The sequence below is a fragment of the Candoia aspera genome, chromosome 3 (genome assembly GCF_035149785.1).
Source record: "Candoia aspera isolate rCanAsp1 chromosome 3, rCanAsp1.hap2, whole genome shotgun sequence".
Taxonomy (NCBI): domain Eukaryota; kingdom Metazoa; phylum Chordata; class Lepidosauria; order Squamata; family Boidae; genus Candoia; species Candoia aspera.
The window spans coordinates 101,824,036-101,838,382 of NC_086155.1; the positions used below are offsets into that span (position 1 = coordinate 101,824,036).

The 14,347-nt window shown below is 39.7% G+C and overlaps 2 protein-coding genes across 3 annotated transcripts in view; one reads left to right on the forward strand and one right to left on the reverse strand.

Annotated features, from left to right (window-relative positions):
- The window catches only part of COLGALT2 (collagen beta(1-O)galactosyltransferase 2), a 49,704-nt gene extending 46,073 nt beyond the window's left edge, over window positions 1–3,631 (forward strand). The window contains exons 11-12 of the mRNA XM_063298431.1: window positions 425–631; window positions 2,689–3,631. Of these exons, the coding sequence (XP_063154501.1) occupies window positions 425–631; window positions 2,689–2,965 (484 nt within the window). The 3' untranslated portion in view covers window positions 2,966–3,631. The remainder of the gene's footprint in view (window positions 1–424; window positions 632–2,688) is intronic.
- Window positions 3,632–9,580: 5,949 nt separating this feature from the next.
- Window positions 9,581–14,347, reverse strand: part of RGL1 (ral guanine nucleotide dissociation stimulator like 1) — an 85,765-nt gene continuing 80,998 nt past the window's right edge. For both annotated transcript variants that reach the window (XM_063298434.1, XM_063298432.1), the window contains exon 18: window positions 9,581–12,638. In XM_063298434.1, the coding sequence (XP_063154504.1) occupies window positions 12,451–12,638 (188 nt within the window). In that variant the 3' untranslated portion in view covers window positions 9,581–12,450. The remainder of the gene's footprint in view (window positions 12,639–14,347) is intronic.

Below are 14,347 nucleotides of genomic sequence, written 5' to 3' on the forward strand. Positions count from 1 at the left end.
CGTAATGATGGCCACCAACATGAACATGTATTGCACACATTCATGGAGTAAAGCTACCAATGGCTACTAGTCACAACATCTGTATGTTGCATCTAATACCTTTATCAATCCCAGTTGGGGTATATAATGTAAGTAGGGTGGTGCCTTTCATGCATCCCCTACTTGCAGGATCTCACTGTAGGGAGTGAATACTGGACCAGGTGGCCTTTGATCCAGCACAGGGGTTGGGAAGATTTTATGTTAACTGCACAGCTGGCTGCTTTTTTCTTAATTCTTACTAGTTCTTTCTGAAAAAATATTTTATATGAAGCTCCTGGTGATCTTCTAGCCAGAGAAGCTGACACCACAGGTGCTAAACTTCTACACTGTGTCATGTAGGCAAATGGAATGTGGTTCAGTATCTCAACCATCTCTCTCTTTTTAGATATATAGGCCGGAAACGGATGCAGGTGGAGCGTCCAGAAAAGGCTGTTCCCAATGTGATGAATCTTGTGGAAGCTGATTACTCGTACTGGACGCTGGGCTATGTGATCTCCTTGCAGGGAGCTCAGAAGCTAATTGGAGCTCAGCCTTTCAGCAAGATGCTCCCTGTAGATGAATTCTTGCCGGTCATGTACAACAAGCACCCAGTGTAGGTTATTGGCTGTGATAACTGTAGTGGCTTGCATTAGGTGTATGCTAGGTTTACAGTATGATGCATTCAGCAAAGCGTAATAGCAGTATTTATCTTCTTATCATCAGTAAACAGCTGATTCCTGTATTTATGGAATACATTTTGGTTGGGGTTGAACATCACTGCTCCTGTCCATTATCAGTCTGACAACCCTTCTGGAAGCCTGCTGTTTTGTGTGCACTGGAAATGACTGGCAGTGATAAAGAATGGGAATTCTTTGTGGGCAGGGCCCTTTGGTATGGTGCACATTGCTTCTGAGAACGTGGGCCCCAAGTCACAAAGATTTTTTATTTATTTAATAAATGTATATCCATTTTCTGTCATGCAGGATCTCATGGCAGCTGACAAAAGGAAAACTTTTTTTAACAAAGAGTTGAAATTTAATTAAAGGCAATATTAATTCTAATTGAATAATTTAAAGTATGATAAAGGGTATGATTTTTTTAAATGCTCAGAAAAGGGGTCCGAAAGCATCTTCCCAGGAGAGTGCTCCATAACCTGGGAGAAACCCTCTCCTGGATGACAGGTGGATGGGCTTCTGACAGCAGGGCATTTTCAGAAGGGCTTTTCCTACTGACCTTAAAGACAGAGCGCTGTTTATGGCTTTACAGATTAGTTGTTCCTGTTAAGCAACTAACAACCACTGTGGGTCTTTGAACTCTATACCTGGCAGTGGTTAGCAGCCTTGCTGCTTTACTTTGCATCAGTTGTAACTTCCAGGCACTTTTCATGGGCAGGCCTACATGGAATGTTTTACAAAATAAAGATTAGACAAAGCCAAGGCATCCTTAACTATGGCTAATATAATTGGCTCAGGGAGCTTTGCAGCTGATACACTAAGTGGAATTGCATAAAAGCACTCCTTCACATCTGCTTAACCAGTGCAGGTAGAGGATCAGTGAGCACTCCCAGACTGCAGAACTGTTTTTTCAGGAGAAGTTTAACCCCTTACAAAGCCAACTTTATTATTGAATGTAGGCAACATTCAGGAGTACTGAATGCTTCTTGGAATGGAACAATAAGGAACAATACAGAGATCTGAACCTTCTCTCAGTAGTTTCCTAACTGTTGACCAGCATGCTGGTCAAGATTTAATCAAGAGTTACCATATAACCTTCTCCAACATCTCCTTCTAGAGTTGGCCTGACATGAAAAATTGCAACTGCTGCAGAACAGTCCTCCCCAAGGCCTAGTTCTCCAGCTTAGTGGTAGTACTGAAAACCACCAAGAGCTCCAAGAGAATTATGAGGGCTGCATTCCTTCCATCCAGTTTCCCCTATAAGTCATCTACTGAGATGACCCAAATGGTCTTGCCACCATATACCAGCTGGAAGCTCCAATAATTGTGTCATCCAGATACATTTGAAGCTGTAAGGGACACTGAAGAGCTTTAATAAGTCCAATAAAACTTAAGAGGAGACCAGTGATAACTTCAGATACCTTGTAGTTGGTGAATGTCTTTCATATTCATGCTTGAATTACATTTCTCTCAATCAGAAGTAGAAATAAGGGAAATTATATTGGGAAAAAAGTTTTCTTGATAGCTGTGCACTGATTTATGTTATACCTTTGCCTAATAACTAGATGAGGACAAAATTTTGTCAGTATTTCCTAACAGCTATTGTTGACCTGAAGTTGCTTCTTCTTGTTCCTCAGATTTTTTAAATTATTAACCCCATATGGCATGTTCAATTTTATGATGCTGGTCTGTAAGGCCTTTATGTTGAAAGGTGGCTTATAATTGTAGAAAATAAATCAGTCCTCCCAACACTTAAATGAAGTAGGCCAATATATCATCCCTAGATACTTAGAGTTGAGGGAGGCAAATATGGGTTCATGACAGAGATAAGAGAATGTTTAATGAACCACTCAGTTTCATAGCCATTATATGTTTGTCCTGCTGTGAGATACAAAATATATCAAAACCACAGAAATAAAATGGCAATCATGTGGCAATAAGTATCCCCTTTCTTCTTTGTGGCTTGTTTGACATCGTATCTTTTCTTTTTTTTTAGTGCCAAGTACATGGAACACTATGAACCTAGAGATTTGAAAGCTTTCTCTGCAGAGCCTTTGCTGATCTATCCAACCCACTACACTGGGCAACCAGGTTACCTCAGTGATACAGAGACATCCACAATCTGGGACAATGAGACTGTGGCCACTGATTGGGACAGGACACTCTCCCGGAAATCCCGGCAACAGGGCCAGATCCACAAAGACGCCCAAAACAAGAATGCCTTGCCACCTGAACCTTCCCTTGATGCATCATCTGCCAGAGACGAGCTATGACTGTTAACTGAATCAGCTACAAGTTACTGGGAACATTAACAGGACCTCTAGATATACTGATGTACTGTCTTCATTGGCAAAATAGTTTGATTTGACTGACTTGAACTAAGCAGGTGCCTGTCTCATTTTGCAGGGCAAGTGGGTGAACCTGATTGAATCAAGGGTGGTATACTTCTTTAAAAACATGTATTGAAAGGAGGCCATGGTTTTGCTGATTGGCTTGTACTATAGGAAATCCTACAGAGCTGCTGGAGGACTCTAAAAGGAAATGAGGTTATACTCAGGACAAAGGTTCCTTGAGCAATGTCTTTCTACAGTTCTTGATGTAGAGTTACTGTATTTATAAAAATTAATATATACAAGAGTTAGGAAAAGTCTACAAGTTTTTCCATGTTAATTATTGGTTCTATTGTCTGCTGCATTGCATGAACTGTTGCTGGTTTTGGTTTTGTGAACCATATTCTGAAGCAAAAACGTTAGAATGTTCTCCTAATTCTTAAGGGCTAAATGCCAAATAGCGTCCCCTGTCTTGAAATTACAAGACGACGGAGTAGATTTCCCTTTTGTTCATCACATAAATTCCTAGTGATACTAAGTTATTTGGTTTCCTTTTTTAATCATAAGCTATGAGCAGCAACTCACTGTCACCAAGAATTTCTGGAGTTCACAATTTTTTAACATTTATTCAGTTTTCCATTTTCATCCTTCCCATACCTTCATGAATGTTAGTGAAGATCTCTGATAGATGGAGAACTGAGAGTTCTGGAAGTAAACCACGCATCCTCCTCAGCCAGCAGCTGGGAGTGATGTGCATCCCAACAGAAGAGAATATGCGTAGTTCAGGGTTGAACCGTGGAGTCCTTGGTGGTCTCTGAGCTTGGTTCTTTGCTCGCAGAGTTTTATTATTCAGGTAATGGGTAACCAGGTAACCTCATCAGTGCTCTGTTACCTAGTCAGGTAATGAAAAGTCTGCAAGCAAAGAACCAAGCTCAGAGAGCACCAAGGACTCTACAGTGATGTGCATGTGGATAAGCTCCATTACAAATTGAATTTGAAGGGTAAGAGTCAAATATCCTTTTAAAGACAGTGCTTATTGATAGCTTTGAGACACACTTGCAGCCACAAATGGCACTGTTGCATGCAGTAAAGCTCTTGGTTTATCCTTCGTGCTTTTATGATAGAGGAGGAATTTCAACCCATGTCTGTAGATTCAGGCTGAGTGTATGGAAGAATAGATAAAGAATGGATAATGGATTTGAAAATAATAGTTTCCTTTTCCAGCCCTTGGGAAATCTGATGGTACTAAGCATTTTGATCTAATAGTTTTGTCAGTTTGATTGCATTTACATGTGAACTATACTGAAGGACACGTGGACATTTTCTTTTCTTATGCTGCTCGAAGTTCCTCATTTGGCGTAAGCCGTGATGTATGCTCCACTGGAGAACATCTCAGTATGCAAAGTCTGCATTTTTATAACATACCATAAAAGCTGTCTGTGGTCATTTACTTCAAGGGTCTAGCTAATGTAGACTTCAGAGGTGGATAGGGAAAGACACTCTGAAGCAAAATGTTTAAAAAGACAATCAAAAGAATCTGTGTGTGTTTAATCTGCTACAGATGTTTTACCCAAGAATTGTTATTCTTAGATGAAATAACAGTAGGATTATGTTATATGTTTTTCTAAAAGGAACATGTGCAGCTTATCAGCTGGTCTGATAATATATACAGCAATGAGTGCAATGAGTTGGTGTGTTGGTCATTTATTTGTGACTTTAATGTAGCATCGTAGTCTGGAGTAATTTGTGGGAACAAGAAACTTGTTTGAATGCTTTATATGTCAGGTTTAAAGAAACATAAAATGCTGTGAATCTTGAACCTATATTATAGGTAGTTGAATCTTCAACATCTCTTGCTGCCCTGTATCAATTCCCATCGTACTACATTTCATTGTATCCAACAATTACAACGTGGTTATAGAGCTTTCCACTGTTTTCTTACCATGCCAAAAATTAAGGAAAGCCCTCATGGGCATTCTTTGTTACACTTTATATAATTTTTTTTTAAAAAAATCCCAATGATCACAGGAATAATGGGACATATAATTTGAGATCAGTTAGGTGAAATTGCAACACAGAAAGTTAACAAGAGGCAGAGTGATAAAAAAAAAATCCAAATGTCCAGGTCTGTACCTAGGGATTTAAACATTTATTTCTTGGCAAAATATGATTTGAACGGTACACGTATGCTGTGGCTTTTTCCTCTTCCAGTACAATTCATTACAACAATGACAGATGGGGGAGTGTGGTGGGTCAAAATACATTTTCTGAAATAGTTCATCATTAGGTAAAAGTAGCATAGGCCTATGGAAATTAAACGGGGGAAGAAGGAACACAAAATCTACTGCCATCAGGAGGAATTAGTGGAGAGGATATGCATTGAAGAGGGTGTGACATCATATCTCATTGACACTTCTTTTAAAAGAAGCAGTTCTGTTTTCTATTCAAACTGTGCCCCTACAATTTTAGCACAATGTGTTTTATATTAGGAAATGAACAGCCAATTTCTTAAAGGAGAGGGTCATTGGGAGGTAGAGAAGATTGCTCTGCTAGCAAAACTCGGTGAAATAAATTTTAAACCACCTGTTAGTACACTGCAAATGGATGACTTGTTCTGGGGAGACTTGAACCAATTCATAATCCTGTCATCAGAAGTAAAGTTAGATGTTTTTATTATTTAGATATATGGCAGACAGTTGATTTCAGTATAAAAAACTAATTCAGATTTCCAGATGTATTGCAACTTCAGTTCCTAGCCAGTTTGTTCAGAGGCTGGATAAAATTCCCTGAGTTAGTTTCAGCATATCTGGAAGACCCCAACACATGGACAGCTCAGTGGGCAGAAATCTAATGCCAGCAGTAGGGAGGTATGGAAATATTTAGGTGGGTGACAGGTGGGGACAGGACAAAGGCAGCTTTGGATCAAGTGGTTCCATAACCTTTCATCCATTAAATAAGTTCCAGAATTGGGTTCATCTACACTGAACCAGGGCTTATGTATCTAACCTTCCTCCCATGGTATTGGGAAGGAGGAGGAATGAGGGAATAAAATGGGGATGAAAAAAAAAGTCCACCAAATGTTCCTCCTATCCCAGCACTAAGGAGCGAGAAAGGCTTTGTAAACCATGATGGGCCCTATTTCATACTCAGCTTGCCTCATAGGACTGCAAATTTGTAATTCTGTGATACAGTGCCGTTTAGTACTTGACAGCCCAGCTGAATTCATTATTCAGAGCATCACCAAATCAAGATGTTATATTTCTTAAAACACTGGAATTGTGAGATGATTACTTGTTCTAATCTGAGTGTTAGACCTAAAATTCTATATTCAAAATTTAGATAGTGAAGGTGCATTGAATATTTTATTTTTATAATGATAGGTTTCTGATAAAGATCCACTGTGAGTAGGTTAAATCATAGGGATAAATAAAAGAAGACTATTTTTTACAACAGTTGTTAATCATTCTTGTCTTTGTTTAGAAAAACTTTATCAGCACAAGCATAACAATATAAAAATCTAGCTAATTCTACAGATAAATACAAAGTGTGAGTATGTGCACATACTTACCCACATAATGCTTTTGTGTATTGCTTATTTTTCACCAGAAAGCATAGAGAATGGACCTGGGCTTTTCTGAATATTCATCCAGGCTCTGGATATTTTTAAAGCTCACCTTTAAATAAATATATATATATATATATATACATACATACATACAAGCTGTTCTATCCCAGAGTAAGCAACCTTATGCCAAACACACAATGATAAGAAATAGTAAGACAAATAAGTTAAATGTATGGATAAGAAAAAGAACTAGATTACACTACTATATCTCACGATACCTTTATATCTTTGCAAACCGTTCTTGCTTCCTCCATATTCATGTACCCCTGCTTTGCACACTGACTTTTTTGGTGTTTAAACTCCAACAGTAAAGAATATAGGTAGCTCAGGGTTGAACTGTTGGGTTCCAAGGGCTCTCTGAGCTTTGCTGTTTTCCTGCAGACATTCCATAACCAGGCTAGGAACATCTGATGACGTTATCTGGCCCATTAATGAAATGCATGAAGAAACAAGCGCAGAACCCAATGGTCTTATAAACTTCTCAACTCTCTCTTCTAAGGTTATCATCAACTTAATCCAACCGCAACTTTTTTGATCTTCCCCTTCCCCTTGACTCATTCATCCTTCACATATGTGTTTCACAATCTGATCTTCATTCATATTCTGTACATGACAAGACCACTTCAAAGTACTTGTTTCATACTGGCCATTCAGTCCTATATTTATTTTATATTTGATGAACGTTTGTTCTTGACCCTATCTGCTCTTGTAAGGCTAAATATATTTAGTACTGCTAAATAAACTTCCCATTGCATTCAACTTAATTTTTCTCTTGACCTATCCAATTCTCATACAAAAAACCAAAGCCTTACAGCTATTTTTGCTTCTTTCATTCCCCACAAAGATCACCTACCATCTATTATCTTACTACCAGCATTTGTACTTCTAACATTTTCCCCATCCATTTCCCCATCTGTAATGAACTTTCTACCAAGGTAGACAAATGCATCCACTTGATGTAGGTTTTCACCATTTATGCGTAACTTGCAATTGTTAACTCAGTTTTCCCTGTGAGCACATCTACCTCACTGGTCACATTAATTTTTAGCTCCATGCTCCTTGTTGCATCATATAATTTAAGTTTTCACCCAATAGCATTATCTGCATATGAAAGTGCATGTATATTCGGGTCTAGAATCAACACACCCCTTCCATCACCACAAGCATCCCTTATAAATATATCAAACAACCAAGGGGATATCACACAGTCTGGTCTTACTGCCTGCTTACTGATGAAACACTGGCTAACTACATTTGTCACATATTGCTCTTACACATTTCACAATGACATGCTGAAGAATAAAAATCTGATCTGCATACTCCCTACCCAACATATAGCCACATTGTGCTCCCCAATTTTTGCTCACTGTTGCCTGTTGTACCTCTTCAGTCAGAATGCTGCCATCCACCTTCCTAAGAACAAATTAATCCTGCTGTATGTTTTGCATTCTTTCTTGCTATTTTCACTTCTGTATAAACAATCTCAGCATTCTTCTAATCATCAGGCACAAATGCAGTCTTCACAAATATATTACCAAAGTTGCACAGCCACTATAAAGAGATCACATGCTAATTTTAATATTTCTCCAATTATACCCATACACTTTTAACCCTTATCATTATTCAACATTCTCACAGCATTTATAACTTAACTTTTCATCACTTTTTCTTGCATGCTAACATTTATAAACATCTATTTTAATTTCACTCTTTGATATACAGTAATTCCCATACAAATCTCTAAAATACTACTTTCAACATTTCCTCCATTCAGTTCTATACCCATTACATCACAATTTTAATTCCATTCACTCTCGAGGCTCTTTATTTATTCCACTTCAGTTATTTCAAACAATGTTTTTATTTCCATCTAAATTGCACTACATTTCCTCTGTCTTTTTTTACTTTAGCCTTTCTTTTTTTTCTTAGATAAAAAAATTGCACCTTTCTTTTTCTATACAGATAGTCCTCAGTTAACGATGGCAATTGGGACTGGAATTGCTGTCGCTAAGTGACACAGTTGTAAAGCATGACAATTTAGCAACTATTCCTGGTTGCCATCATTAAATGAATCACACTGGGTTGTTAAGCGAGGACCTCATGTGGTCACCATTTGCAATCTCCTGCTGGCTTCCCCATTGACATTGTCGGAAGCCAGGAAAGAAGGTCACAAATAGTGCCACGTGACTGCGGGACTCTGTAATGTCATAATTGCAAGCTGGGCACCAAGTAGGGATGCTGTGATGGCAGGAACTCTGAGAACCAGTTGTAAGTACCACTCATTCAGCACCATCACAAGTTTGAATGGTCTCTGAATGAGTGGTCATTAATTAAGGACCACCTGTATCTTTTTCTCATCATTTTTACAGCATTCTTTTACACGTTTTTTTCTCATCTACAGCCTTTTTCATTTCATTATTCCACCGAACGTTCTTCTTCATTCTTCCCATTAGTCTCCACACACTTTTGTGTTACAAACACAATTATTTTCACTCTATTCTGAGCGGGGTCTACATCCTCTTTCCTGCTTTCCATTCATTGTTTTAGTAGATTTGTACTTTGTCTTCCTTCCTTTTCTCTTTTCACTCTAGTTTCTTTCACTTCTTCCCTTTTGTTTCTTATCCAGTTTCTCCCAAGATCAATTTTGGACATTACCAAATCAATTGTTGGTTTAGATTTTCCACCATTCCTTTGCCATGTGCACGTACAGACTTGTGTTCAAATCAGATATTCAAAATGGACCATTTTCTAAGTAGATACTCACCAGTTACCTTTCTCATTCATTTTTGCATTTCCAAACAATCCAATAACTTTTTCTGTAGTGTCTTGTCTGGTTCCCATCCATTTGTATCATACCACCCACCCATCTCCTCCCTACGGACTACATTCATTCTCAAAATTTACTGCTGTTTCTTCTGTTACTGCTATACACCAGAGCATAACATGCAACTATTACTAGTCTATGGATTCTTACTTTCATATGTACCCACAATCTAACATGAGACCAGTTCAGATTTTATGACATACATTTTAGCTCTTTTCCTTCCCTGCATCAACTCTACTTCCATTCAAACCCACTACATCTTCTCCATTCCGAGTTTCACAAACACACAACATACCTACTGTAGCTTTCTTTTATTTAATTCATGCTCTTCCCACCTAGACATTTCACATTCCAAATTGCAGTCTTCTATATTCCATAAGCAACATCAGAAAGGCCTGCAGGTATTGACCTTTTGCTTATCATGGCGTTGGTCAATTAAAGCTTTCACCCAGTGCTTTTTAGTAAGTCAGAGAAGGTGTAGACTAGGATACTAGGCTTAGCTGCACCATGCCACAAGCAGCAGTCCCTCCTTTTGCAAGAACAGGACCAGTCAGTTTTACACACTTTCACTGGTGTGCCATAAGCTCAAAGCTCAATCTCACCCAAGCAAGCTCATGCTCTTATATGCAAGCTAGTTCTCTAACCTAGAGACTACCTTACAAAGTAACAGACTGTTGCCTGCATCTCACGAACAAGGAGGTTTATGCAGTGTCCTGACACACACTCACAATCTCTTTTAGACAAGAATATGGAGAGTTTAAGTACAGGGCTCAACATAGAAAGCATTTGAAATTGAAAGTTTTACATAGTGCAAAGTAGATCACAATCTGATCAAGTGTTTATTTAAAAGACACACATGCTTGTAAGCTATTGTCAGGACTGGATCAAGCTCCTGGATAGTTATAGCAAAATTAGCTTTACAAAGCTGAAATTGTTAAACCATTTTCAGCAAAAAGGCTTGGCATATCTTACTCTGCTATGTAGGAATCCTAATTGTACCCTCACCCTCACTCCCTGTCCATGCATGCGCACGTGTGCACACACACACACACACACTAATGGGACCACCAATGCAGGAGAATCTTATCCGATTCTACTTCAAAACAAAGAAAATCTATTTTGCTGGCTCAATCCTGCAAACTCTTGCTAACTCTCTGGCTTCCAGAACTCAATCTGCTTCAACCACCCACCCCCTTTTCAACACTTTTACATGGCCTAAGCTTGAAAATGTGTTTTGTTGAAGCATTTAGGAAGTGTTCTTCTGCACCCAGTGCCAATTCCCTACTTTTTCTATGATGGTCCAAAATAGCAACCTACAAATTGCCCTTATTGTGATTATGCATGACTTTCTGTACAGTAGTATATTTGAGGATCCAAAGAACTCTGAATTGGGGTATGACAGACTTTCAGTGAACCGAATTAAACCTGGTAATACATTCAAGTTGAGGTTACAAATTAAGAGAGAAAAATTCTTCCATGTAAAGTTACAGTCATAAACATTATTACAAATAAGTAAATTCTATTGAATTTAGTACAGTCTGTTTTACGGTAATTGAGTGAACAGTTGTAGCTCTGTTTGGCCTTTACAAGAGGCCTACAGAAGGGGTGGGGGTAAGGAACGCTACCTGGTCTTCAGAAGGAAAAGGCTGATACAGCAACAGACTGCAAAGTGAAGGTAGGAAGAAGGTGGGAGGTCACTGCTGCTCAGGAAAGGAGAAAATCAGAGAAAAGGTATGAGGAGGAAGCTTCCTGACCACCCACCTTTGGAATGTTTATAATCAGTACCATCACAATATTACTTTAATTTCAACACTTCCCTGAAATTCCTTGTTGTGCAGGCTCTGAAGGGTTAATGTCATCACTGAAAACCTGACCCTCCAAAATATCAATACCATCATCCCTCAGCATATTCTAACAAAGCTGGGCTCATGAGGCAACGAGGTGGCTAAAGCAGTACCGTAAGTCCTTTTTTAAATTAATGGGTGGATTCTAAAAAAAATGGGAGGTTCTTTAAATGTTCTTCAATCACAACAAATATCTGGGCTCTTTTCAGACGATGGCTATTAAGCTGGTTTATTTTTTTGTTCTGCTTTGTTTCTCAGATTGAGTATAAAATACAACTATATAGTTTACTATAATGCCAATATGGCTGAATACAAGTAAACAGCTCCACAGCTGAAAGGGAGTAAAACTGCACACTCCAAGGAAATATATTGTGATTTTTTATATATTTATATATTTATATATATACACGCACACACTCACGCGTACGCACTCACACACAATTTAAAAAAATAGCAAAGCATAAGGAAAACAACATAGTGGCATTAAGAGCAGTCGTGTGCATTCATATAGTCATTGGTGAATAGCTGATGCCTGGAGGAAAGAAGGGATTTTTCCAGCATGTCGAATAGGACTGGAAGCTGGGATGGCTTCAAAAACTGCAGGGGGAGAACTCTAAGAGAAGGCTAATTCTCCTTGTTTCAGAAGCTGCGCTGCCTCTACTTAAAGCAGCCCATCTCTACCAGCCACCTACCAGCACTATCATTAAACACTACCAGTGTTTAATCTGATGCTCCTCTCCCTCTGCTAAGAACACAAGGGATTGAAATGCCTTCTTCCGTTTATAAAAGCAAATCTAAAATACTCCAAATTAATACTGTCAAAACTGAGATGAGTTGAAAAGTCCATGGTAAGGCTGGAAGATCGGCTGCATATTTTTTGTCTTCCTGGTAGAAAGTGGCTTTGAATTAATGGCTGGGTGCAAAAGGAAAAAAAAAGTGCCTACAGGGTGCATTTCCATTCAGGTCCCTTTTGTCTGTTCTCTGTAACTAAGTGTGTGCCTATTTATAGCAAGTGTTAGCTTTGCACTCCCCAAAGCTGAATACTGACACATCCATCTCCAAAGGTTCTGCCATGTTGGGTAGTCTCTGCAATGGTCCTTCAAGCCCACCTCTTTGGTGTTGGGCTGATCCACTCTCAGAGGGTAATTTTGCTGTTTCTGTTGCTCCAGCAGCCCTTCCTGTTGGTCCTGGGAAGAGTCAAGCTGGAGCGGCTCCTCAGTTTCACTTGTCCGTCGAGGGAGTTTTTCTTCCGCAGGACAAAGTCAAAGTTCACCTGGCTGTTCATGGCATAAAAGACGTTTGCGCTGTCTGGGATGACTAGTTCTGGAAAGAGCAGAAACAGTGGTGACAAATGGTGGACAGGCTCCTTCCATCTCATATGCATGTCATTGGGATGGCTGGGGCAACTGTTAAGGCCGCAGCTCTTCCAGAGCAGGCTTCCTCCTTCATCGAAGGAAAACCATTAGAGCTGCCCAAAACCTTCCTGCAGGGCATGCCCCAAAACATGCTGAATGAGCAAAGCACATCCCACCCCTCCTCCAAGCATTAAAACAGCCACATCTTCTGAAAGCTCGGCGTAGCTGCTTTGTGGGCTTCCCCATCTGCCTGCACGAGAGGCACCACTTAGGCCACACTTCCTCTGAGTGCACAAACATATACAATCAATCACAGAAGTCCTTTGAAGCAGCCTCACCAACTCTTCCAGAGACTGCAACTGATTTAATGCTTTGATGTGTATGTGGGAGGAGGACTCGCCTACACCAACACACTTTGGAAAGCATGCCTATCCATCGGCTGCACAATTAATCTACACAGAGAATTCTGCTTGACTCTGAGTGGGCCCCTGGTGACACATTTCTGAAGTGGGGTGAGCTTCGGCTCCCTCCCAACATTCTCCCCATTTATTTTATTACAGAACTGAAAAGAGCAGCCAGGGAACAGGAGCTTGGCTACTTGTTATGTTACTCCCTTCTACCATTCTCTAGGCTAGAGATGGCAACTTTTTTGTGGTTGCTGGCTTCACACCTTCACCGTCATTATTATTATGGCCTCTGAAGGTTGCACTATGCAGACATTTTCTTTCTTTGTCAGATTTACGTATATCCCACCTTTCCTCCAGGAAGAAAACATTCCTTCCTCTATTTTTTTCTCAGCAGCAACAACCCTGTGAGATAAACCAAGCGGAGAGACTGGCTAGCCCAAAGTCACCCAGTGAGCTTCTGTGGCTGAGGAAGGACTTGAATGTGGGCCTCCCCAGTCTTAGTCCAACACATAGTGGCTATCAGCTTGGTTTGGTCTGTTTGTGGGGATGGCAGGGATATCCTTTTCTTTAAAGTAAAATAGCTGCTGAATTTGTTACTGTATTTCAGCAGCATATTTATTTATATAACCCACCTTTCAAGGTGGCATACATAGTCCTCCGTATTCCTTTTTCCCTACAAAACCTTGTGAGGTGGGTTGGACTGAAAGAGTGTGACTGGCCCTATATCACCTAGCTGGCTTCCATGCCAGAGTACTAGAACTCATGGTCTCCTAGTTTCTAGTCCAGCACCTAAACCACTACACCAAGTTGGCTCTTGTGAAGCTTGGCTTACCCTAGCCCCTAGGTGAGCTAGCCATTAAAGGACAAAGGCAAGAAACTAGGGATAACCCATGATGTCTTCCATAGGTTTTTAACAACAATTCACATAGTTTCCAACTGCATGGACAATGGTCAAGGACTGTGGGAGTTGTAACCTAAAACATCTGGAGACATCAGACATAAGGAAGGAAATGCAGAGGGCTGAGCAATGGTCCCAATTTGTCACTTTTTTTCTTTTGGTTTTCTTCTTAACAATCTTCCCAGCCTATCTCAGTAGTCAAAGTAGCACCTACTTATGAGGTGGTGAGTGTGGCAGCAGCTAAATCTTAAACATTTGAAGGTTTACATTTCTGTGAGCTGCAGCTCATGTCATCAATGCATCACTTCATCAGCTTCAGCTCACAAAAGCATATGCCTTTTAATAAAATGTGTTAGTAGGAAAAGATGCTAC